The sequence below is a fragment of the Thalassophryne amazonica genome, chromosome 10 (assembly GCF_902500255.1).
Source record: "Thalassophryne amazonica chromosome 10, fThaAma1.1, whole genome shotgun sequence".
NCBI classification, from domain to species: Eukaryota; Metazoa; Chordata; class Actinopteri; order Batrachoidiformes; family Batrachoididae; genus Thalassophryne; species Thalassophryne amazonica.
Genome location: NC_047112.1, coordinates 17377045 through 17401035, shown reverse-complemented (window position 1 = coordinate 17401035; position 23991 = coordinate 17377045). Strand labels below are relative to the sequence as shown.

General features: G+C 40.3%; 1 protein-coding gene and 1 long non-coding RNA gene across 2 annotated transcripts in view; one reads left to right on the top strand and one right to left on the bottom strand.

Moving 5' to 3' along the window:
- LOC117518379 (contactin-associated protein-like 4) overlaps positions 1-23991 on the top strand; it is a 315610-nt gene that overhangs the window by 273892 nt on the left and 17727 nt on the right. The window contains exon 21 of the mRNA XM_034179490.1: positions 7994-8081. Coding sequence (XP_034035381.1) covers positions 7994-8081 — 88 coding nt within the window. The remainder of the gene's footprint in view (positions 1-7993; positions 8082-23991) is intronic.
- LOC117518381 lies at positions 7860-18727 on the bottom strand. The gene is made up of 3 exons (XR_004562968.1): positions 18649-18727; positions 15301-15305; positions 7860-7871 (listed from the first exon to the last, which is right to left on the bottom strand). It is a non-coding gene; the product is annotated as an uncharacterized LOC117518381 (long non-coding RNA).

Genomic DNA, 23991 nt, shown 5'->3' with positions numbered 1-23991 from the left:
CTCCTGTGTTTTATTATTGAGGCTGTCTCCCTCCGCGGAAATCTGCCAAAATCAGTCTGTTCTGATCAGTCAGGGTCTCTAAGTCCCACTTTTATCGGTTCCAGTTTCACAGTTGAATGTTTGATGTACTGTTAAATTTAGCTTCTTACATTTGCAAAGCCATTTGAAAAATGCAGCAAGAAATGTTATTCATAATGCCGAACCATGACATGACCTTGTCATCTCATTGGTACAATGTGCAGGGAAACGCGAAGCCTTTCACAATGTACGAGCGTAGCAGCAATGTCCCTGCAAACTGATGAAACCAATGAAAGGCCACATCATCTGACACATACACAAACACTCATACACAAAAAAAATACTGATTCCTGATTGCAATTTGGGGAGAAAATACTACACAGTAGGGAATGGATGTCATGATTGCATGATCTTCTGATCATTATGACAGCACAACGTGAGGTAGTTGGTTCAAATTATGCAAATATTCATCTCTTTCTTAACTGTTGATTTCTGAGAATGAAACTGGGCCTCAACCTCAGTGGGACCAATCATGAAGATCCTTTGAGGAGATTGGACCAAACTGCTGAAAAGTCTTGATTATCAATAAAGCTCTCTTTTAAGACAGCTCTTAGACCAAAACCTTCAGCAGAATCTCATCCTGTCAGACATCATAAAACAACAGGAAGACAGAGGTCGGGAATGAGAGGAACAGTTGTAGCTAATAAACCAGTATTGATCAGGGTGTCTGATATTTATATTGTGTTTATATATATTATATTTGCAAACTGTTTTTCTTTTAACTTCCACTTTTGATACTCTGTGTGCTTCTTACCCTGTGTGCTGCTACACAATGCTGGTGGAACTTCAGTTTCCCAGCGCCTTGGGGCAACTGTTTGTTGTGATTTGGCGCTATATAAAAAAAAAGTTGATTGATTGATTGATTGAAGGAGTCTTCCTAAGGGATCAATAAAGTTCTGTCTAGTCTAACCTAATAGTGTCTAACCTTTGAGCTCAGGATTTTGAATTTATCTCTTTTTTAGCCTGGAACTAGCCTCAAACTGTTCCTATATATATTTTTGGCATTTCAAAATTTAGACACATCCCAAAATAATTCTCTTTCATAGATGTATATACATGTTAAAGTCTCACATATTCATCTTATCTTGTCTTATGTCCATCAGGTGGACATAATGTTCCATGTCAAGAACCTTGAGTACAGGCTGCTGTTGGATACATCAGTGAAACTGTTGCTTATAGTAGTGGATATACAGTGTGTTTTATGAACTGCTCACTTTTGGTAAAGTTTGTCATGCATACAGTTCTAGCAAAAGTTTGGGAAACATCGTTTCTGTGGTAAAGTCAAGCCACTGTTTATGATGCTGTTGGACATATTGGAAATGTGAGAAAGAGGAGACATCTTGACTAGAAAGAGGCAATATCCCTTGCTTGCCTCTACTGGTGGTTGGCTCTCACTGCGGTATTGTATCACTTCCTGTTCCGGAGCACAGCGGTGTTTTTCTCTATCTGTTAGCTGTTTAATCTGCGCAGTTAGATTGATCTAGTTATCTAGATTACGATTTGTTTCCCAGTGTAATCTTTACGTGCCTTAACTAAAGCACTCCTTCTACTGAATCACCTCTAAATTATTTACACATTATTCACTTTGCGTGTTTTTAGGAATCCGCTAGCTTAGCGTAGCTACTAGCTCTTAGCCGATTTAGCATGGCGGCTTCTCCTGTCTCTCCCTCACTTTTCTGCTCTGGGTGTGAAATGTTTAGTTATTCCTCGGCCTCCTTTAGCAGTAATGGTACTTGTAATAAGTGTAGCTTATTCGTAGCTTTGGAGGCCAGGCTGGGCGAATTGGAGACTCGGCTCCGCACCGTGGAAAATTCTACAGCTAGCCAGGCCCCTGTAGTCGGTGCAGACCAAGGTAGCTTAGCCGCCGTTAGTTCCCCCCTGGCAGATCCCGAGCAGCCGGGAAAGCAGGCTGACTGGGTGACTGTGAGGAGGAAGCGTAGCCCTAAACAGAAGCCCCGTGTACACCGCCAACCCGTTCACATTTCTAACCGTTTTTCCCCACTCGACGACACACCCGCCGAGGATCAAACTCTGGTTATTGGCGACTCTGTTTTGAGAAATGTGAAGTTAGCGACACCAGCAACTGTCTCAATTGTCTTCCGGGGGCCAGAGCAGGCGACATTGAAGGAAATTTGAAACTGCTGGCTAAGGCTAAGCGTAAATTTGGTAAGATTGTAATTCACGTCGGCAGTAATGACACCCGGTTACGCCAATCGGAGGTCACTAAAATTAACATTAAATCGGTGTGTAACTTTGCAAAAACAATGTCGGACTCTGTAGTTTTCTCTGGGCCCCTCCCCAATCAGACCGGGAGTGACATGTTTAGCCGCATGTTCTCCTTGAATTGCTGGCTGTCTGAGTGGTGTCCAAAAAATGAGGTGGGCTTCATAGATAATTGGCAAAGCTTCTGGGGAAAACCTGGTCTTGTTAGGAGAGACGGCATCCATCCCACTTTGGATGGAGCAGCTCTCATTTCTAGAAATCTGGCTAATTTTCTTAAATCCTCCAAACCGTGACTATCCAGGGTTGGGACCAGGAAGCAGAGTTGTAGTCTTACACACCTCTCTGCAGCTTCTCTCCCCCTGCCATCCCCTCATTACCCCATCCCCGTAGAGACGGTGCCTGCTCCCAGACCACCAATAACCAGCAAAAATCTATTTAAGCATAAAAATTCAAAAAGAAAAAATAATATAGCACCTTCAACTGCACCACAGACTAAAACAGTTAAATGTGGTCTATTAAACATTAGGTCTCTCTCTTCTAAGTCCCTGTTGGTAAATGATATAATAATTGATCAACATATTGATTTATTCTGCCTAACAGAAACCTGGTTACAGCAGGATGAATATGTTAGTTTAAATGAGTCAACACCCCCGAGTCACACTAACTGTCAGAACGCTCGTAGCACGGGCCGGGGCGGTGGATTAGCAGCAATCTTCCATTCCAGCTTATTAATTAATCAAAAACCCAGACAGAGCTTTAATTCATTTGAAAGCTTGTCTCTTAGTCTTGTCCATCCAAATTGGAAGTCCCAAAAACCAGTTTTATTTGTTATTATCTATCGTCCACCTGGTCGTTACTGTGAGTTTCTCTGTGAATTTTCAGACCTTTTGTCTGACTTAGTGCTTAGCTCAGATAAGATAATTATAGTGGGCGATTTTAACATCCACACAGATGCTGAGAATGACAGCCTCAACACTGCATTTAATCTATTATTAGACTCTATTGGCTTTGCTCAAAAGTAAATGAGTCCACCCACCAATTTAATCATATCTTAGATCTTGTTCTGACTTATGGTATGGAAATAGAAGACTTAACAGTATTCCCTGAAAACTCCCTTCTGTCTGATCATTTTTTAATAACATTTACATTTACTCTGATGGACTACCCAGCAGTAGGGAATAAGTTTCATTACACTAGAAGTCTTTCAGAAAGCGCTGTAACTAGGTTTAAGGATATGATTCCTTCTTTATGTTCTCTAATGCCATATAACAACACAGTGCAGAGTAGCTACCTAAACTCTGTAAGGGAGATAGAGTATCTCGTCAATAGTTTTACATCCTCATTGAAGACAACTTTGGATGCTGTAGCTCCTCTGAAAAAGAGAGCTTTAAATCAGAAGTGTCTGACTCCATGGTATAACTCTCAAACTCGTAGCTTAAAGCAGATAACCCGTAAGTTGGAGAGGAAATGGCGTCTCACTAATTTAGAAGATCTTCACTTAGCCTGGAAAAAGAGTCTGTTGCTCTATAAAAAAGCCCTCCGTAAAGCTAGGACATCTTTCTACTCATCACTAATTGAAGAAAATAAGAACAACCCCAGGTTTCTTTTCAGCACTGTAGCCAGGCTGACAAAGAGTCAGAGCTCTATTGAGCTGAGTATTCCATTAACTTTAACTAGTAATGACTTCATGACTTTCTTTGCTAACAAAATTTTAACTATTAGAGAAAAAATTACTCATAACCATCCCAAAGACGTATCGTTATCTTTGGCTGCTTTCAGTGATGTCGGTATTTGGTTAGACTCTTTCTCTCCGATTGTTCTGTCTGAGTTATTTTCATTAGTTACTTCATCCAAACCATCAACATGTTTATTAGACCCCATTCCTACCAGGCTGCTCAAGGAAGCCCTACCATTATTTAATGCTTCGATCTTAAATATGATCAATCTATCTTTGTTAGTTGGCTATGTACCACAGGCTTTTAAGGTGGCAGTAATTAAACCATTACTTAAAAAGCCATCACTTGACCCAGCTATCTTAGCTAATTATAGGCCAATCTCCAACCTTCCTTTTCTCTCAAAAATTCTTGAAAGGGTAGTTGTAAAACAGCTAACTGATCATCTGCAGAGGAATGGTCTATTTGAAGAGTTTCAGTCAGGTTTTAGAATTCATCATAGTACAGAAACAGCATTAGTGAAGGTTACAAATGATCTTCTTATGGCCTCGGACAGTGGACTCATCTCTGTGCTTGTTCTGTTAGACCTCAGTGCTGCTTTTGATACTGTTGACCATAAAATTTTATTACAGAGATTAGAGCATGCCATAGGTATTAAAGGCACTGCGCTGCGGTGGTTTGAATCATATTTGTCTAATAGATTACAATTTGTTCATGTAAATGGGGAATCTTCTTCACAGACTAAAGTTAATTATGGAGTTCCACAAGGTTCTGTGCTAGGACCAATTTTATTCACTTTATATATGCTTCCCTTAGGCAGTATTATTAGACAGTATTGCTTAAATTTTCATTGTTACGCAGATGATACCCAGCTTTATCTATCCATGAAGCCAGAGGACACACACCAATTAGCTAAACTGCAGGATTGTCTTACAGACATAAAGACATGGATGACCTCTAATTTCCTGCTTTTAAACTCAGATAAAACTGAAGTTATTGTACTTGGCCCCACAAATCTTAGAAACATGGTGTCTAACCAGATCCTTACTCTGGATGGCATTACCCTGACCTCTAGTAATACTGTGAGAAATCTTGGAGTCATTTTTGATCAGGATATGTCATTCAAAGCGCATATTAAACAAATATGTAGGACTGCTTTTTTGCATTTACGCAATATCTCTAAAATCAGAAAGGTCTTGTCTCAGAGTGATGCTGAAAAACTAATTCATGCATTTATTTCCTCTAGGCTGGACTATTGTAATTCATTATTATCAGGTTGTCCTAAAAGTTCCCTAAAAAGCCTTCAGTTAATTCAAAATGCTGCAGCTAGAGTGCTGACGGGACTAGAAGGAGAGAGCATATCTCACCCATATTGGCCTCTCTTCATTGGCTTCCTGTTAATTCTAGAATAGAATTTAAAATTCTTCTTCTTACTTATAAGGTTTTGAATAATCAGGTCCCATCTTATCTTAGGGACCTCGTAGTACCATATCACCCCAATAGAGCGCTTCGCTCTCAGACTGCAGGCTTACTTGTAGTTCCTAGGGTTTGTAAGAGTAGAATGGGAGGCAGAGCCTTCAGCTTTCAGGCTCCTCTCCTGTGGAACCAGCTCCCAATTCAGATCAGGGAGACAGACACCCTCTCTACTTTTAAGATTAGGCTTAAAACTTTCCTTTTCGCTAAAGCTTATAGTTAGGGCTGGATCAGGTGACCCTGAACCATCCCTTAGTTATGCTGCTATAGACGTAGACTGCTGGGGGGTTCCCATGATGCACTGTTTCTTTCTCTTTTTGCTCTGTATGCACCACTCTGCATTTAATCATTAGTGATCGATCTCTGCTCCCCTCCACAGCATGTCTTTTTCCTGGTTCTCTCCCTCAGCCCCAACCAGTCCCAGCAGAAGACTGCCCCTCCCTGAGCCTGGTTCTGCTGGAGGTTTCTTCCTGTTAAAAGGGAGTTTTTCCTTCCCACTGTAGCCAAGTGCTTGCTCACAGGGGGTCGTTTTGACCGTTGGGGTTTTACATCATTATTGTATGGCCTTGCCTTACAATATAAAGCGCCTTGGGGCAACTGTTTGTTGTGATTTGGCGCTATATAAAAAAAAAATTGATTGAAAATTGATTGATTGAAATCCCCAAATTTGGTGAACACCCTCTGGTCTTAAATCATAAGTTTGGTTTCCAATTTACCCTGTGCCACCATGACATCTAGCATGCTCAGCTCATTTTGTGCACTGTGCCGCAAAAATCCATCTATCCCACATGAATTCAAATTGAGCTTGCCTGGTGTTAAACTCGGCACACTTAAACCAAGTGACTGTAAATGGTGAAGTTGTTTTAAAGCTGCTGTCAAGGTAAGTCATCACCTATTTCATGATAGGCAAGCTGACCTGGAATGTGAGTCTCCCATTGAGAGGTCTGGGGCCATTTTTGACTTTTGTTGCATGTAATCTTTAGTGATTGTTTACTGACCTGGACTGTGTGGACGATGCTACAATCTTTGCAGTGGATACCCTGATTGCAGCACATGAGAGGCTGAGAGAGGAGCCAGAGTGTCTGGCTTTGAAAACGTCATCAAGACTAAGATCCAGACAGAATCTAAAAAAAAAAAAATCCAGAAAATCACATTGTATGATTTTTAAATAATTAATTAGCATTTTATCGCATAAAATAAGTATTTGACCCCCTAGAAAAACAGCTTAACAATTGGTACAGAAACATTTGTCTGCCATTACAGAGGTCAGACGTTTCCTGTAGTTCTTGACCAAGTTTTCACATACTGCAACAGGGATTTTGGTCCACTCCTCCATACAGATCTTCTCCAAATTTTTCAGGTTTTGAGTTTCGGCTCCCTCCAAAGATTTTCTATTGAGTTCAGGTCTGGAGACTGGCCAGGCCACTCCAGGACCTTGAAATGCTTCTTACAGAGCCCCTCCTTAGTTGACCTGGCTGTGTATTTGGGGTCCTTTTCATGCTGGAAGACCCAGCCATGACCCATCTTCAATGCTCTTACTGAGGGAAGGAGGTTGTTTGCCAAAATCTCGCAATACATGACCCCATCCATCCTCTCTTCAGTACGGTGCAGTCGTCCTGTCCCCTTTGCAGAAGAGCACCCCCAGAGTATGATGTTTCCACCCCCATGCTTCACGGTTGGGATGGTTTTCTTGGGGTTGTTCTCATCCTCTAAACATGGTAAGTGGAGATGATTCCAAAAAGCTCTATTTTGGTCTCATCTGACAGCATCATGTGTCACTAATGTAATCTTTGTGACTCTGTGGTCCCAGCACTCTTCATGTCATTGACCAGGTCCTCCTGTGTAGTTCTGAGGTTTCTCAGAATCATCCTTACCCCACAAAGTGAGGTCTTGCATGGAATCCCAGACCGAGGGAGCTTGACAGTCATCTTGTGTTTCTTCCACTTCCTAATAAATAATCATAACAGTTGTTGTCTTCTACCAAGCTGCTTGCCTGTTGTCCTGTAGTCCATCCCAGCCTTGTGCAGGTCTACAGTTTTGTCCCTGGTGTCCTTAGACAGCTCTCTGGTCTTGGCTATGGTGGACAGGTTGGAGTGTGATTGATTGAGTGTGTGAACAGGTGTCTTTTATACAGGTAACAAGTTCAAACAGGTGTAATTAATACAGGTAAAGAGTGCAGAATAAGAGGGCTTCTTAAAGAAAAATTAACAGGTCTGTGTGAGCCAGAATTCTTACTGTATTTGAGAGGTGGGGATGAACTAGTTGTCTGCCTTTGTGGCTGCCATCCGAGATCTGGGGTGTTTCCATGGTGTGACGGATGTGATGGCGCGTTGAATCTCTCGTGATATAATCGTGAAATGGAAGAGGATACTGTTTCACCAATGTCTACTAATCGGCAAGAGAGACTCCAGATCCAAATGCTTACTTGGGTGAGAGATGCATAGCTCCATACATGATCACCAGTTGTGATTTCAGCTTCAGTCTTTACATTGCTTCTGCTTTTTTCAAGTGTTCATTTACCAAATCTGATATCCACCCTCTTTCAGATTGATGACAATATGAGAGAAGATTTCAACTTGACATCTGATATGGAGTTCAACGGCATCACATCCCTCACCCTGGGTCGAGTTCATGGTAAGTATGACTCCTGCACTTCAGCCCTTTTCACATATGGTGCCCACTGTGTTCCCATCCTCTTGAGACCCAGCAGTGCATTTTTCTGCTCTGTCAGGGACAGACGTTTCACAGCTTTATTTCAAAAGAATTTTTCAGTTACCATGAGATTCCATTATCCACTGCAAAGGACATTCCAAGACAACTGTTTTATGCAAAAAAAAAAGAAGCAAAAATGACACCACTTACATATGTTTCTTCATCTCAAGATGATACAGAGTTTCTATACAGATGATTACTGTGTTGAAATGTGTATCTTTTGGATATCTGATATAAGGTGCAAAATCATCTGAAAAGATGAATAAATATAATGATAAATAAATAAATACGATCCAAAATGCAGTGACGCATCACAATACCATTCAGAAAATGAACACCTTTGCAGTAAGTCGGACTTGTTTCCAGTGGAGGTTGGCCTCCGCCAGGGCTGTGCCTTGTCACCAATCCTGTTTGTGATATTCATGGACAGAATATCGAGGCGTAGTCGGGAGTTGGAGGGTTTCCAGTTTGGTGGGCTCCGGGTCTCATCACTGCTTTTTGCAGATGATGTGGTCCTGTTGGCTTCATCGGCCGGTGACCTCCAACACTCACTGGATTGGTTCGCAGCCGAGTGTGAAGCAGCTGGAATGAGGATTAGCACATCTAAATCCTAGGCCATGGTTCTCAGCAGGAAACCGATGGATTCCCTACTCCGGGTAGGAAATACGGCTTTGCCCCAAGTGAAGGAGTTCAAGTACCTCGGGGTCTTGTTCACGAGTGAGGGGATGATGGAGTGAAAAATTAGCCACAGGGGTCCCCGAAGAATCGGTGCAGCAGGGGCAGTGTTGCATTTGCTCTACCGTACTGTTGTGATGAAAAGGGAACTGAGCCAAAAGGCGAAGCTCTTGATCTACTGGTCAATTTTCGTTCCTACTCTCACCTATCGTCATGAGGGTTGGGTCATGACCGAAAGAACTAGATCGTGGGTACAAGCAGTGGAAATGGGTTTCCTCAGAGGGTGGCTGGTGTCTCCCTTAGAGATAGGGTGAGAAGTTTGGTCATTCATGAGGAGCTTGGAGTAGAGCCGCTGCTCCTTCGCATTGAAAGAAGCCAGCTGAGGTGGTTCCGGCAAGGATGCCTCCTGGGCGCCTCCCTTGGGAGGTGTTCCAGGCACGTCCATCTCGGAGAAGAACCCGGGCAAGACCTAGGACTAGGTGGAGAGTTTATATCTCTACACTGGCCTGGGAACGCCTCGGGATCCCCCAGTCAGAGGTGGTCAATGTGGCACGGGAAAGGGAAGTCTGGGGTCCGCTGCTGGAGCTGTTGCTCCTGTGACCCAAACCAGGAAAAGCGGTTGAAGATGAGATGAGAAAATCTTTCTATTGAACATCTTTCTGTGTAAATATCTCATGTTACAACGTGGAGACCCGCGGCTTATAGACAAGTGCGGCATATTTATGTACAATTTCTTTTTTCTTTTTAAAATTGTTTGGTGCGGCTAATCTTCAGGTGCGCTCTATAGTCCAGAAATTACGGTAAACACACGCAACGCAAACTCACCCGGGCACAGCCCTGTACCGAACTGAACGTCCCGTACCAAAAGGGTTCATTACAAATACATGTATCATTATGTATGTCTTAGTTAAAATGTGTATCTTTTGGATCTCTGATATAAGGTGCAAAATCATCCAAAAAGATCATACGATCCAAAATGCACAACATAAAAAAAGCTTAACAGCACCATTCAGAAAATGAACTCAACTGCAAAAGTTATTCTCCAACAAATATGGAGCATCTGAGGACGAAGAACACAACACATATAAGATGGCATTGATTTGAACTCCAAGAATAAGTCAAAGGTTTAAATGAAAGAATCTTTCAGTTTGTTCCACTTTGTGCATCCAACGCATGTCTGCTTTCTGAAAATAGTCTACATTAAAAGGCATGACCAAACGAGCCAATTTTTCAGAGAAGTGAGACAAATACTTGACATAAATACAACAAAACTGAATATATAAAATGTGCACTGTATTTAATATTGTGTTTTCAGCCGTTGTTTGTATTTTAACATTCTATTTGTACTTTTTTTCTTTTGACATGTTGGTGCTTGTTTTGGATTATAACGGCTGACAGTATTTGCCGCTGAGCTTTTTCTGACACAACCAGAGGGTGATTACATAAAGGCAGATTTAAAATGATGACAGGATGAGAGGGGAAAAAAAATCTAGGCTTGACTTAATAACTACAACCCCTGGCAATAATTATGGAATCACCGGCCTCGGAGGATGTTCATTCAGTTGTTTAATTTTGTAGAAAAAAAGCAGATCATAGACATGACACAAAACTAAAGTCATTTCAAATGGCAACTTTCTGGCTTTAAGAAACACTATAAGAAATCAGCAAAAAAAATTGTGGCAGTCAGTAACGGTTACTTTTTTAGACCAAGCAGAGGGAAAAAATATGGAATCACTCAATTCTGAGGAAAGAATTATGGAATCACCCTGTAAATTTTCATCCCCAAAACTAACACCTGCATCAAATCAGATCTGCTCGTTAGTCTGCATCTAAAAAGGAGTGATCACACCTTGGAGAGCTGTTGCACCAAGTGGACTGACATGAATCATGGCTCCAACACGAGATATGTCAATTGAAACAAAGGAGAGGATTATCAAACTCTTAAAAGAGGGTAAATCATCACGCAATGTTGCAAAAGATGTTGGTTGTTCACAGTCAGCTGTGTCTAAACTCTGGACCAAATACAAACAACATGGGAAAGTTGTTAAAGGCAAACATACTGGTAGACCAAGGAAGACATCAAAGCGTCAAGACAGAAAACTTAAAGCAATATGTCTCAAAAATCGAAAATGCACAACAAAACAAATGAGGAACGAATGGGAGGCAACTGGAGTCAACGTCTGTGACCGAACTGTAAGAAACCGCCTAAAGGAAATGGGATTTACATACAGAAAAGCTAAACGAAAGCCATCATTAACACCTAAACAGAAAAAAACAAGGTTACAATGGGCTAAGGAAAAGTAATCGTGGACTGTGGATGACTGGATGAAAGTTATATTCAGTGATCAATCTCGAATCTGCATTGGGCAAGGTGATGATGCTGGAACTTTTGTTTGGTGCCGTTCCAATGAGATTTATAAAGATGACTGCCTGAAGACAACATGTAAATTTCCACAGTCATTGATGATATAGGGCTGCATGTCAGGTAAAGGCACTGGGGAGATGGCTGTCATTACATCATCAATAAATGCACAAGTTTACGTTGATATTTTGGACACTTTTCTTATCCCATCAATTGAAAGGATGTTTGGGGATGATGAAATCATTTTTCAAGATGATAATACATCTTGCCATAGAGCAAAAACTGTGAAAACATTCCTTGCAAAAAGACACATAGGGTCAATGTCATGGCCTGCAAATAGTCCGGATCTTAATCCAATTGAAAATCTTTGGTGGAAGTTGAAGAAAATGGTCCATGACAAGGCTCCAACCTGCAAAGCTGATCTGGCAACAGCAATCAGAGAAAGTTGGAGCCAGATTGATGAAGAGTACTGTTTGTCACTCATTAAGTCCATGCCTCAGAGACTGCAAGCTGTTATAAAAGCCAGAGGTGGTGCAACAAAATACTAGTGATGTGTTGGAGCGTTCTTTTGTTTTTCATGATTCCATAATTTTTTCCTCAGAATTGAGTGATTCCATATTTTTTTCCCTCTGCTTGGTCTAAAAAAGTAACCGTTACTGACTGCCACAATTTTTTTTCCTGATTTCTTTTAGTGTTTCTTAAAGCCAGAAAGTTGCCATTTGAAATGACTTTAGTTTTGTGTCATGTCTGTGATCTGATTTTTTTCTACAAAATTAAACAACTGAATGAACATCCTCCGAGGCCGGTGATTCCATAATTTTTGCCAGGGGTTGTATATGAACAGCTGTCTTTGGCAACACAATATAACAGTTACAGTAACTGTCACAAGAGTAGTTACTACATTAAAAATTGCAACTATATTAACACACCATCTGTATGCCACTGAATTCTATCTGTGTTACCATAATTTCCGGACTATAAGCCGTTATGTTTTTCCACATGCTTTGAACACTGCAGCTTTTGCAATGATGTGGCTAATTTATGGATCTTTACAGGCTTTTTCATAAGTTGAAATAGGTCAATTGATTTCCTGAAAGCTGCGCTCTTCATGTGGTGTAAATTCACACACAGTGTAAATATAAGGTCTTACCTGTTCATTTTAGTGAAGAAAAGTCCCCCTCCAGCACTTTGCACCTAGGTTGCACCGTCAGAGTGAGCGGAACAGAGCCCCCCTCCCCCCTTCCAAACTGGTTCTCTGGCTAAATCTCAATTCTACCCCTTCCCCTCCGTTTTGCGTGGGCACGAGAGACAGAGGGGTATCTCAATTCTCTTTTTGGAGCGAGGCGGAGGGGTAGGTGGAAGGCTACAAACCCCTTCAAATGGAGTGAATCTGGATGCACACTCCGTTTGGAGGGGTAGGAGGAGCTTACCGCTGTCTCCACAGAAACAAACATGGCATCCAGAGCTGCACAAATGAAAGCGGCTTTCATTACAAATTACGTTGTTTAGAAAGTTATAACTTCCCAAAAACCTTTACAGGCTGTTGCCTATGATGGCAACGTGTACGCTGCTGGATGCATGTTGCGTATATTGTATATCGTAACTACGCTCGTGTGCTGAGGCGTTATAATGCATATACACACGAACACTACGATAAGACACTTTTATATCTCACAATGGAGAAAATCATGATAAAGGATAAGCACGTTAATCTGTATGTTCATAAATCTTTGGATGATAGTGACCCCTGCTGTTGGATTTCAAAATCTGTAACACGTGTGTATTTTGTAAACAAACAGGGAGCCCTGAGCACACTCATCTCCTAATAAGCTTTCAGGCAGAAAATGAGAAGTTTCATCAATGGGAGTAAGTTGGAAAATATATACACACACATATATATGTGTATCACATAATGTCATGTCCTAATAGACTGATATTATTTGTCAAGGAAATTTCTAAAAGAAATAGTGCTGGATGCAAAAAATGGGAGAATTTGAAAAAGAAATATAAGGTTAACCGAACTAGATGCAGCCCATAACATACATACAGGTGCTGGTCATGTAATTAGAATATCATGAAAAAGTTTATTTATTTCAGTAATTCCATTCAAAAAGTGAAACTTGTATAATGTATACATTCATTCCACACAGAGTGATATATTTTGTGTTTATTTATTTTAATTACTAATTAATTCATTCATGAATTAATTACTAATCAGTTAATGATTAATCAGTTAACACTATTAACTATTGCTATTATTAATGAGTAATTATTATCAGTATTATTGACTTTAATTAATTACTAATTAGTTAATTATTAATACTGTTAATTATTATTACAATATTACAAATTAATTAAATGAATTATTAATACCACAAAATTCTCCAACATGATTGCGATGTGTCGAAGAAATCTGTGACTTCTATTTCTTGGCATTTACGCAGAAAGGCGAGAAAATAAAAAACAGCAAGCAGGCTACTGCAACAAGTTTCGCTTCGGTTGCCATGTTGACAAACAGTGAAGACAGCAGTTTGAGACGGGCAGGTTTTTTTTCTCCCCTAAGGCGGAGGGGTGTCTCAATTCATAGGGCTAGAGGCATACCCCTTCACCTTACCCCTTGTTTTAAAGGGGTAGGCGTAGGGGTAGGGCCAAGGGGAAGGGGTACAAAAGAGAACTGTGATTGGAAAAAGTTGAAAAAGTCACAGCACCTCATTAACGTCTCATTTGCCTCAGACTCCTTCCGATCCTGGCTGCATGCAATGAAAGTTAGAAAAAGAAAATGTTAAAAATTACTCAGTTCTCCATGTGGAGCAGAGACACTGTGCACGTGTGCTGGATAATGTGCATCAGTATTTACGTGTAACACTTCAGGGAAAAAACAGTATTTATGGTATGTATTTAATTAAAAGTTAAAAAATCTTTCTAACATCTTTCTGTGTAAATATCTCATATTACAATGTGGAGACCCGCGGCTTATGGACAAGTGTGGCTTATTTATGTACAATTTCTTTTTTCTTTTAAAATTGGTGGGTGCAGCTAATATTCAGGTGCGCTCTATAGTCTGGAAATTATGGTATTTTAGGGCAGGATAATAATTGAGCACATGGCATAAAAGGGCTGACTGTTGACTAAACAGAAAAGGCACCAGGATTCAGGTTCAGGTTCCTTTATTTATACCCATCAGCACTTTTGACTTATGATTAAATAGTCTAAGTCATCCACCGACATAATAATAGACATCACAGACACCAAATTCTTGCAGGATAAAACATCGCCGTGGCAATGCTTTGTTGGCGAACAGGATGGTCTCTTGATCAATTCCCAGGTGGGAAACCATCTGGAGAGTCCGGTGCATGGGTTTGTTTAACGTGGGAATGTTGTTCCACGCTGACAAACACATGGTCCTTGACAGGTCTTTAGCCTGGTCTGATGACTGGGAAAACCCAGAGGATCGGGGTCTGAGGACCTTCATCTGCCTTTACAGCCGTCTTGTTACAAGCTATCACCTGCTGTGCCCGAACTGCCACTGAGGACTTCTTGTTTCACCAGAGCCCCGTTAGCCATCAAATGCTCAAGGTTTCTATTGGGCCTTCATGGCTACCATAGCGGCCACAGGGCACAAAAGCTTCACACCGTATTTCACCTCAACATGCAATCCCCTGCTTGATCCGTTACCCAGGTGTCATGACGCGGACAATTAGATTTTGACACCAGGATAAAATATGCCAAAGATAAAATGAGAAATGTTAAATATGAAATAAATACCAATTAAAAACACTACACCTATGTAACCAGGAGGAATTATCCTGACTGTTAAAATGCACTGAAGCAGGCTGACTATACACATTAAAGCCCCATTTCATGAAACAGTCATTGGTCAATTCAGTTGGGAAACCGGTCAATCCCACCTTAATCCACTGTCGAAGTTCTGTGAAACACCCCTTACGAAATGGGAAATGTGTTTTGCTTTTTTGTTTTCTTTGTTTGTTTGTTTGTTTGTTTTTTAAGAGAGGGAGAGGAAAAAAAAAAGAAAGAACATGACTGCCAGCAGAGCTTAGAAGGTCTTGGTTCCTCTGAACTGAGTGGACCTCTGAAGAAGTCCACTGACCCTCTGGGATGCAGCAACCACAGTCTGTTATTCTGTCTGGAACAGATCTAGTAGAAATATTCATCCTTGGCATGTCATATTTGAATTATGTATTACATGTACTCAGAACCAGATCCAGGATGGACTGCTACAGTGTCACGTTCTGCTGGCGTTACTCTGTCGATTAACAGCGTTGAACATGAAGAAAATCATCCATCTTTTTTCCCAGTTATGGTGTCGGGGGAACAAATTACCATGTGACAGAGGGTTGAAAGGAACACGAGGCGACTTTTGCATATCTCTGACACCGTCTTCTGTTTCAACATCTCTGCACTTTCACTTACTCTGTTGGACAGTACCGTACTTGACAATATGCTATTTGTTAACTGTTTTCAATTTTCATATCATCACAGTGGATGAATCAAAGCTGGAGTGTGTCCAACAGCTTTGCCCAGTGACAGGCAAAGCTAACCTAAAAGTTAGCCACTAAGGCTAGCTACGTAGCTGCTAGCTTTTCTCCTAACTGAGAAGCTAACTGTGATAGCGTGAGGGCTCTATGTTGTTTCTGAATATGATACGATACAGCAGTATTAGTTTAGTTATACTGCTTAGCGTGCATTGTATTAGTACTTTCTTTTGGACTTTTTCACCTTTTATTTGACTTTATCCCAAATTGACATCACAACGTACATGCTTGTGATGTATGTTGTTTAATAAGATTATTAACCCCAAGAGCTGCAATCATTTTGATATTTATGGCTTCCCCAACCATAACTGACCTGATTTTAAAGCTAGAACTGCAAACAAACCCAGTTATGCCTGAGCTTAGCCATTGCTTAAAAAAAAGATAGTGGTTTACATCCAACTCTAGTTATGCAGAAAAGTTAAATTAAGTAAACATATTTTAATATAGCTCATTAATTCCACTTAATGCAGAATTGTAGTAAAGCGTAGGCCCAGAGCAATACAGATTAAACATTTTAGTTGTTAAAATTATTATTATTATTATTATTAGTAGTAGTAGTAGTAGTAGTAAGAAAAAATGTTTTCAAAATTGGACTATTAATCTAAGGGTGTTTTAGGGGGCTGTTGCATCCTAACACAGCCAGAGGACGGGCACAGACTTTGAAAGAACAGAAAAGCGTAAATATGTTTGAAAAACTCAGTGCAGATGTGTTGCTCTTGCTCATTGCGTTGCCACTGCACTATGAGAAATGAACTCCAAGCTGCTGCAGAAGCACCGGAATTAATGCCTTGCCATATCTTGCGCTGATATATTGAAAATACGAGGATGGGATTACCGGTATGCCCACCGAACATTTCATAGTGGTACTTTGACAATACCATGATCTGGTATAGACCACTAGTTGATGCTGCCGCTAACTGCTGACTTCTATTATATGAATTCAGCTAAAACTTGTTTTTTGTTTGCGCCTTTGTTTTTTGGCTATAAAATCCTGAATAACAGACCAAAAGAGCTAAAATTTGAATGTTTTAGTATAAAGATGGATGTTCTCAGAAGGTTATAGCATGGCAAAATCAGATCATGATGAAAAAAAATGTACATAGTTAAATAAACAAATGTAATGAAACAGTAGCTTACATAAAATACAATTAACAGTCATGAAAATTCAGTAAGGTATATCTTATATATTATATTCCAATTCTAAGGTGGAACTATGCCAGTATACAAAGGTATATATCTAAATATCTAAAAAGTAAGAGTAAAATAGGAGAGTAGAAAAGAGTGGAGTAGAGCCACTTAGGTGCCTGGTCTTGAGAACCAATTTTGATACCAATGATTGACAAAATGAGTGTCTGTTCCTGCGCGCTACTACCGACGATGTTGTGCTTACCAGGCAGCACAAGCCAGAAAAACAACATAAACAATCGCAGCGATTGATCGTATACGCTCCAACAGGAACAAACATGAATGATTTTAAGTTTTTGAGTCATTGAGCTTTACCCTTTATTCAAAAATATGTTAGCTGATTTAAAGTCAGCATAACTAAATTTAATGGAAGCTAACGGGTCTGCTAATGGTTTTCAAAGTTAGCCACAAAGCTAATCTGCTAACAAATATTAGTTATGCTGATTAGTTGTTAGCTGATTAGCGTAACCATTCCCATCACTAGCTTTAACTCAGTTTGTAATAAAAAATCCACACAAAGAAGACATTTTATCTCACAACGTAATGTCACCCACATTGTGTGTGTCAGATGCATTTTAGCACCCTCAGGGTAGGTACAAAATATGTAAATGCTAATGATGCCGTTGTTTTTTGTTTTTTTTTTCCCCTGCTAATGCAGGAGTTCAAACACTGTGTCATTTCAGTACAGCGTTGTACATTCTTTAGCTCCGATCTTCTCTGCCTGAGTACTGGGATGTCTACAGGCAGCTGAAAATGGTAATAACTTCAGGAAAGGTCTTTCACTCTGTATGCTAATGAGGAGAGATTTAAAAGACAAATTACTTAGAAGATTGGAGTCAGAGACCTGGCAACTCAACATAACAACCAATACGTCTTAGCTGTGGGGTCAAGAAGAACCAGGAACAGACTGAACACTGTCGTTCCACATCACTCCTTGTCATCCTCCACAGGTTTGCCTGAGGCGGATCTTAAAGCTGTGGTCACATCTTGTTGGTCCCTGTTTAAATTTATTGTTTTAATAAATTTGCCGTCTGAGACGAATGTGATTCTGATGCTCTGTCTTGAGGGGCTGAGAAGAAGTTTGATATTGAGAACAGGTTCCCGCATAATGTGTAATTGTGCTGTATTTAGTGGTTATATGTGTGCATCAGTATTAGGCTCCAGTTCATTCAAACATTAGAATGTCACTCAGTAGAACCTCAGAAATTTAAGTATTTTCCCTTTATGATGGCTTATAATGACAATCTATAATGTCACTAATTTGGATGATGTGTTCACCCAGACTGTAGGACACTCCACTTCGTCTAATTTGTTTTTGCCTTTAAGGGTTTACAGTTTTCTTGACGTGTGTCACAGGGGTGTTTCCTGGGTAAAAATGCCAATGAGTCAAAGGGCCCCTAATCATGAAAATAATGCGCCATTTCCAGCAATGTGTGGACTGTGCATGGTGACTCTTACTGCCTGTTGTAAATAATGTATGATTACAATATTCATGTGCATTACTGTTTTAACAATGGTACAGTTTTTTGTTTTCGGGTGCATGCATTTACTGTACAGTTTGCTTGCAGGTGTCCATCAATGTCAACGCTGACATCTCTCTCTCCGGGAAATTCAGAAAGCTAAGGAGGAGGGGGATGTCTTTAGTGTCTCCTTTGATGGATCCGGAGCCCACAGGTCGGGCGCTCCTCAGGAGGGAGAAGCCCAGAGTTCAAACACGTTGTTCTTCTTGACGTTGAGTGCGGTTGGCCTCAAAGGTCTGCACAGCCCTGTGGTATAGTGAGCACTGCTTAGCCTGGTTAATGGTGAAAAATAGCTTCAAGTTAGAGGGAGGTTTAAGGTGGCCTGGAGGTGATCTTTGAGGTGCTTCTTCTGACCTCCAACACTGCAGCGACCAATGGCGAGTGCACCAAAGAGCAGTTTTTGGGGCACGCATTTGACAGACGTGACCCACCCAGCAAGCTCCTCTATGCTCATACAACCTGCAGACTGGATGATGGTCATGTGAGGAACCCTGTTCAGCCCAAGTGATACCCAGGATCTGTTGCAAGCAGCGGATGTGAAAGGCTTCATGGCTACTGATATGGACCCTGTAGATGGTCCAGGCCTCACAGCCATAGAGCAGGGATGGAGATGCAGATGGCTTTGTAGACTGAGACGATGGTGGATATAGTGAAGCTGCATTTGAAAAATACATTGTGTGACAGGCATCAAAGGCATTAAATGCCTGCCGGTTCCTGTGCTATACCTTATCATCAATACTACAGGACCGGTTCAGTAAATAAAAACAAAATATATGTCCATCACAATTACTTCATTTTTAAATTTCTGATTTTAACAATATATCACTCAAAACAAAAATTTGTTTTACACTGAAAAAAGAGCCATCTTTAAAAAAAGCATTAAATTGGTTAAACCTGGATGAATTAAGTTGTTTGAACTTACGTTTGTCAGTTAAAGTTGATCTAGAGTTGATCTAACTTAGTTCAAACAACTTAATTCATTCACTAATTGTAATGCTTTTTTAACAGTTGGTTCAACTACTGTCTTTTTTCAGTATATAGTCAACAGAGTTGTCAAATCCGGCTTCAGAAAGTAAAAACCCTCCCATGTGTTGCTTCTACCTGTGCACCTAAAACAGGTGATCTCAATAATTGCTCATCCACCTGCCCGAAGAGCTGAACTAATTACAATCAACTGGTTTATTGGGAAGATGGAACAAATATGTGGCTGGACTTTTACTTTCTGAAGCTGGATTTGACACCTCTGATAGTCAACATGGTTCAAATTACATTACTTTTTAATTAAACATTGCAAATGGAAAAAAAAAACTTGCAAATTTTCATATTTAAGTGGGTAACTCTTTGGTAAAATACTTAAAACCAGCCCCAATTCTTAATGGTACGGTAAAAAAAAATATGACCAGAGATTGCTGTCATTGTAATTCTGTTAACTGTAGAATTGCCCAACAGTATCACAACATGCACCATTTAAAAAAAATGTATATTTACTGAGCAGTGGCGCATGGGCAATACCAAAGTTCCGGTCAGGATCAACAGGTGAAGCTCCAGTTTTTCTTTCAAATATACCACTCCACGCTCTGGCCAAAATCCTTCGGCTCTGGCCCTGTGTTTGCTCCCGCTCCTTTCAGGGCCCTCACTCGGATTTGAGACTCGTATGCTCCCACTGCAGCAAGGGGAGTGTAAGTTCACGTTATGATAAAATATCGCCTTCGTTACCCGGCTGCACAGAGCTTCATTGTGTCTTTTCATGAAAATGATACATTAAAGTCAGGAACATTTCTGGTGGCACATGGAAGGATCTTTCTTTGGGGCCAGACATAATTTTTCCAGGGAGCTGTCATCAAATGCCAAGGTGCAAATAACCGGCGGGGGATTCTGGGCGTATGACTGTGTCTTGTTTGAGTTATTTTTAACTGGATGTAAAGAACTTGTCTGTAAAACATCCACTTGAAGGCAATAGAAACCTTATTAAGATACCATTCCAAAGGAGATTGCTTGAATTTATGCTTTGATGTTATGTCGACATTTTCATATACTGTACTGAGTCTGACAGCTTGACTTATTTTGAAAAGACTTATCAAGTAAAATGAACTTCCTGCACTGGCAGCCAATTTTTGCTTGTTTTAAGCATATCTCGAAAGGTTGTTGTTATATTTGACAGGACAATTTGGCAGTGAGTCCATCCTCCTAATGCATGTCCTCCTTGAGGGCTTGGGTTTGCGCTATGACCAGCGGTGTTTTCGTTGACCCTAGCTCTGTTAGCACATGACCTAGCCTTTCCTCTGCTCAGCCAGAGGACTCGAACTGTCATATCAGTATCAGAGCGGCAGCGAGATAGTTGATGTGCTGTCACTCGCTGCCAGCTCTGCCATCCATCAACCAAACGAATGGAACAGGAAGCAACAGAGAGACGGGGATTGTTGCAGACAGATTGTGAGAGACAGCAGAACAGAGGAAGGTGGAGGTAAAGGAGGGCAGCTGGTCGAAGGTGGGCAGGGTGTCTTTTATTTATGGCCACATGCTCGGTCTTATGGCCGTGGTGTTTGGTGACGTAAACATCAAGATCCCTCAAACCGCAGCCCCTGGAGCTTTTTAAATGCCCACTCGTCTTGCTGATTGATATAACAACCGTCACATTTTTCTTTTTCGTTTTATTTAAACATATAGAATGTGCTGGATAAACAAAATCTGATATTTTTTTTCCTAACGATGTCCAACAGGCGAAATCCACTGTGTTTGTCCTTTAAGTGGTTCTTTTTTAAAAGTGAAATGTGGAGGTGAAGAAAATATATGTGCCTACTGTCTGCAGACGGAAAAATAAATTGTATTTTAGCACACTGCCAAACAATCTACAATAGCTGCCGCTTGCTTGCTTGTTTTTCCTCCCACTTCAGTTGATTTGCCAACCTTTATGAAGCTAGATATGCATGTTTCATCATATATCAATCAAAGTGAAATTAGTTTCTGCAAGTGCCCTGAACTCATTCAATTTCAAACCCAATCACAGCGTCATCAACAGCACAGCTGATAAATAGCCTTTGTGAGACCACATCATTCTTGACTCTCATTTTGAAAAGATGTATATTTTTGGTAATAATTAAGTGAACAGGAATTATCTGACGCATAATTAACATGCACTGCAGAAATAATTACAGACTGGTCAGAAAAAACAGATTAAGAATTGTTATATATGTTTCATTTATTGGTCATAACAAAATATTAAAGCAAATTTCACAAAACAGACAAAACTGAGTTTCTGCTGAAATCCAAGCATTATAATGTGGATTTATATTTGTGACATGTTGCAAAATTACAGCTCATTTAAATGAAGAGAACAAATTTATCTGGGGGGAATTTTATGGCGAATATTGTCTTTTCCTTTTTATGCCATCGTGCAGATTACCTGTGACCTGACCACCTGGCTTGATGTGCGTTCCTGGGATGTGCACGCTAACATCCATGAGATGTCTTGTAAATCACTTCAGAGGTGTTATCTGGTTACAAAGCAGCATTTTTAGATTTACAGGTGTCTATTTATCACTAACCTTTACAAAATATATGAGAAACATATTAGATTAATACAGAAATAAGCTGTTTCTGAGCTTTTTGCGACACCTTGGTTTATTTTGTTCACTCACGCTGCCTTGCTTTACTCCAGCTGGAGGTCACTGTAATCTTCCCAGTATCCCTCACGCAGACTGGAAGCCCCCACATGACATAGGATGTCGCTACCAAATGTATGTCATGGCATCATCACTTGAATTTCTCCCCTTGAGGGGTCAGAATTCTAAATTGTTTCCAGACAGTGCAAATTTTGATCATGTTGCCAATATTATGAATCCCTTATTTAAATGCTAAGTAATAGCATAGTGATTTATTTATGATTTAAATCTTGAAAACCCAAAGGCCATATGGCTTTACGTGAAACAGAAACAATTACATATAGGTAATTGAGAATTAAGAATTGAAATTAAGAATTGTTATAACTGTTTAGCTTATTGGTTGTTATTACAAACTATTAAATGCAAGGATCTAAAATCAGTAAGTTGGCGACAATATAAACAGTTAAAGTAATATAGTGAAGTCATCCTGAGAGCACTCTGGCCTCACAGCAAGCAAGTTGGTGGTTTGGTACCAATAAATCCCATTTACTTTCTGTGTAGAGATTGCAAATTCTCCCCATGTCTGCATCATTTTCTTCACACCTTCAAAACAAGCTGTTGAGACTATTCATGGTCTCCAATGAATGAGTAATGATGTTTTGTTGACCCCTCTGACATTGTCTTCTTGTAGCACCAGTACAGAACTTACATTGCTTTAAATCCCCTCAGAGCATTCTCTAAGTATGTGCACCCTCATTGGAGGAAGTATAAGAGGATAAGAAGTAAGGTCTGCAGATGATTTCTAAGAACTAAAAATATATATGTCAGACATGCATACAACACGCAGACCATTTGCTGCAGTGGTTACCAACTTATTTATTCACTTTTCATGTCAGGCTAAAAAATGAAAGCTATACCAGAGAAGGGGGTGGAGGAGCTGGGGGGGGGGGGGGGGGGGGGACAACATCTGTTCAACATGTCACCCACGTTTTGGCCCAAGAGTTTTTTCAGAATGACGGAGCCAAAAATAGAACTTTCTGTAATATCTGCCCCAGTTGCTATGTCTGTTAGATTTTTTTTTTTTGGGGGGGGGGGGGGCAGCATTACAAGCTAAAAATTCCTTGTTGTTTGCTGCCCAGAAGAATCCATCAATATGTTACACAATATTAAGTTGTGCTGTGATATGTACCCTTAACAAAAACCCTGATATTCAAGTTAGCTGCCACTCTAGATGATGGGTTAGCTGGGTTGTCCTTTTGTCCAAATTATATCAAATAGCCAATATTTTGCAATTTAAAAATCCTTATCTCAAGTAACAGCACAGGCTGTTGTGTGCACATGTGCTAATGAGTTCCTGTTTCTTGTTAAACTCACCCACAGGGAAACTCTGTGTTAAAAAGTGAGCTTCCCTTCATAGAAAAGTGTTACTTATAGTTCTTAAAGGACATGTTGCACCAAAATCATAACAATTTATATTTAGGCTGTTGGTGACCATCCAATGATCCACCATGATTACTTTGTGCACTTCCGTGGGTGGTTTCAAAGAGACGGCATTTGTAACAAACAGCTACGGAGACGTTCGAAAATAAAGTACTCGTGAGTATTCGGGTGTTTCCAGCAAGTGAAGTCACAACTAGAAGTGTCCCAGCGTGCGCTTCAGTGGAATGCAGCTGCTAACGTTAAGAATGAAGGCACAGATTCATTTCAAAGTTGACATAAGTGTGATGTCGTGTTATGATGACTCATTTTTAAGTGATAACTGTTAATTTTGATGCAGTCATGGTAAAAGCTGTGGCTCCAAGGAGGTTTCTGGCCATGAGTCATAAACGCAGCCTGTCAATAACCATCTCTGCTCCAGGATCAGCTTTGTGCACGATTAATTATGAGTGTTGTTATCAATAAAATCTAAAAAAATACATCTGCTGCCGGGAGAAA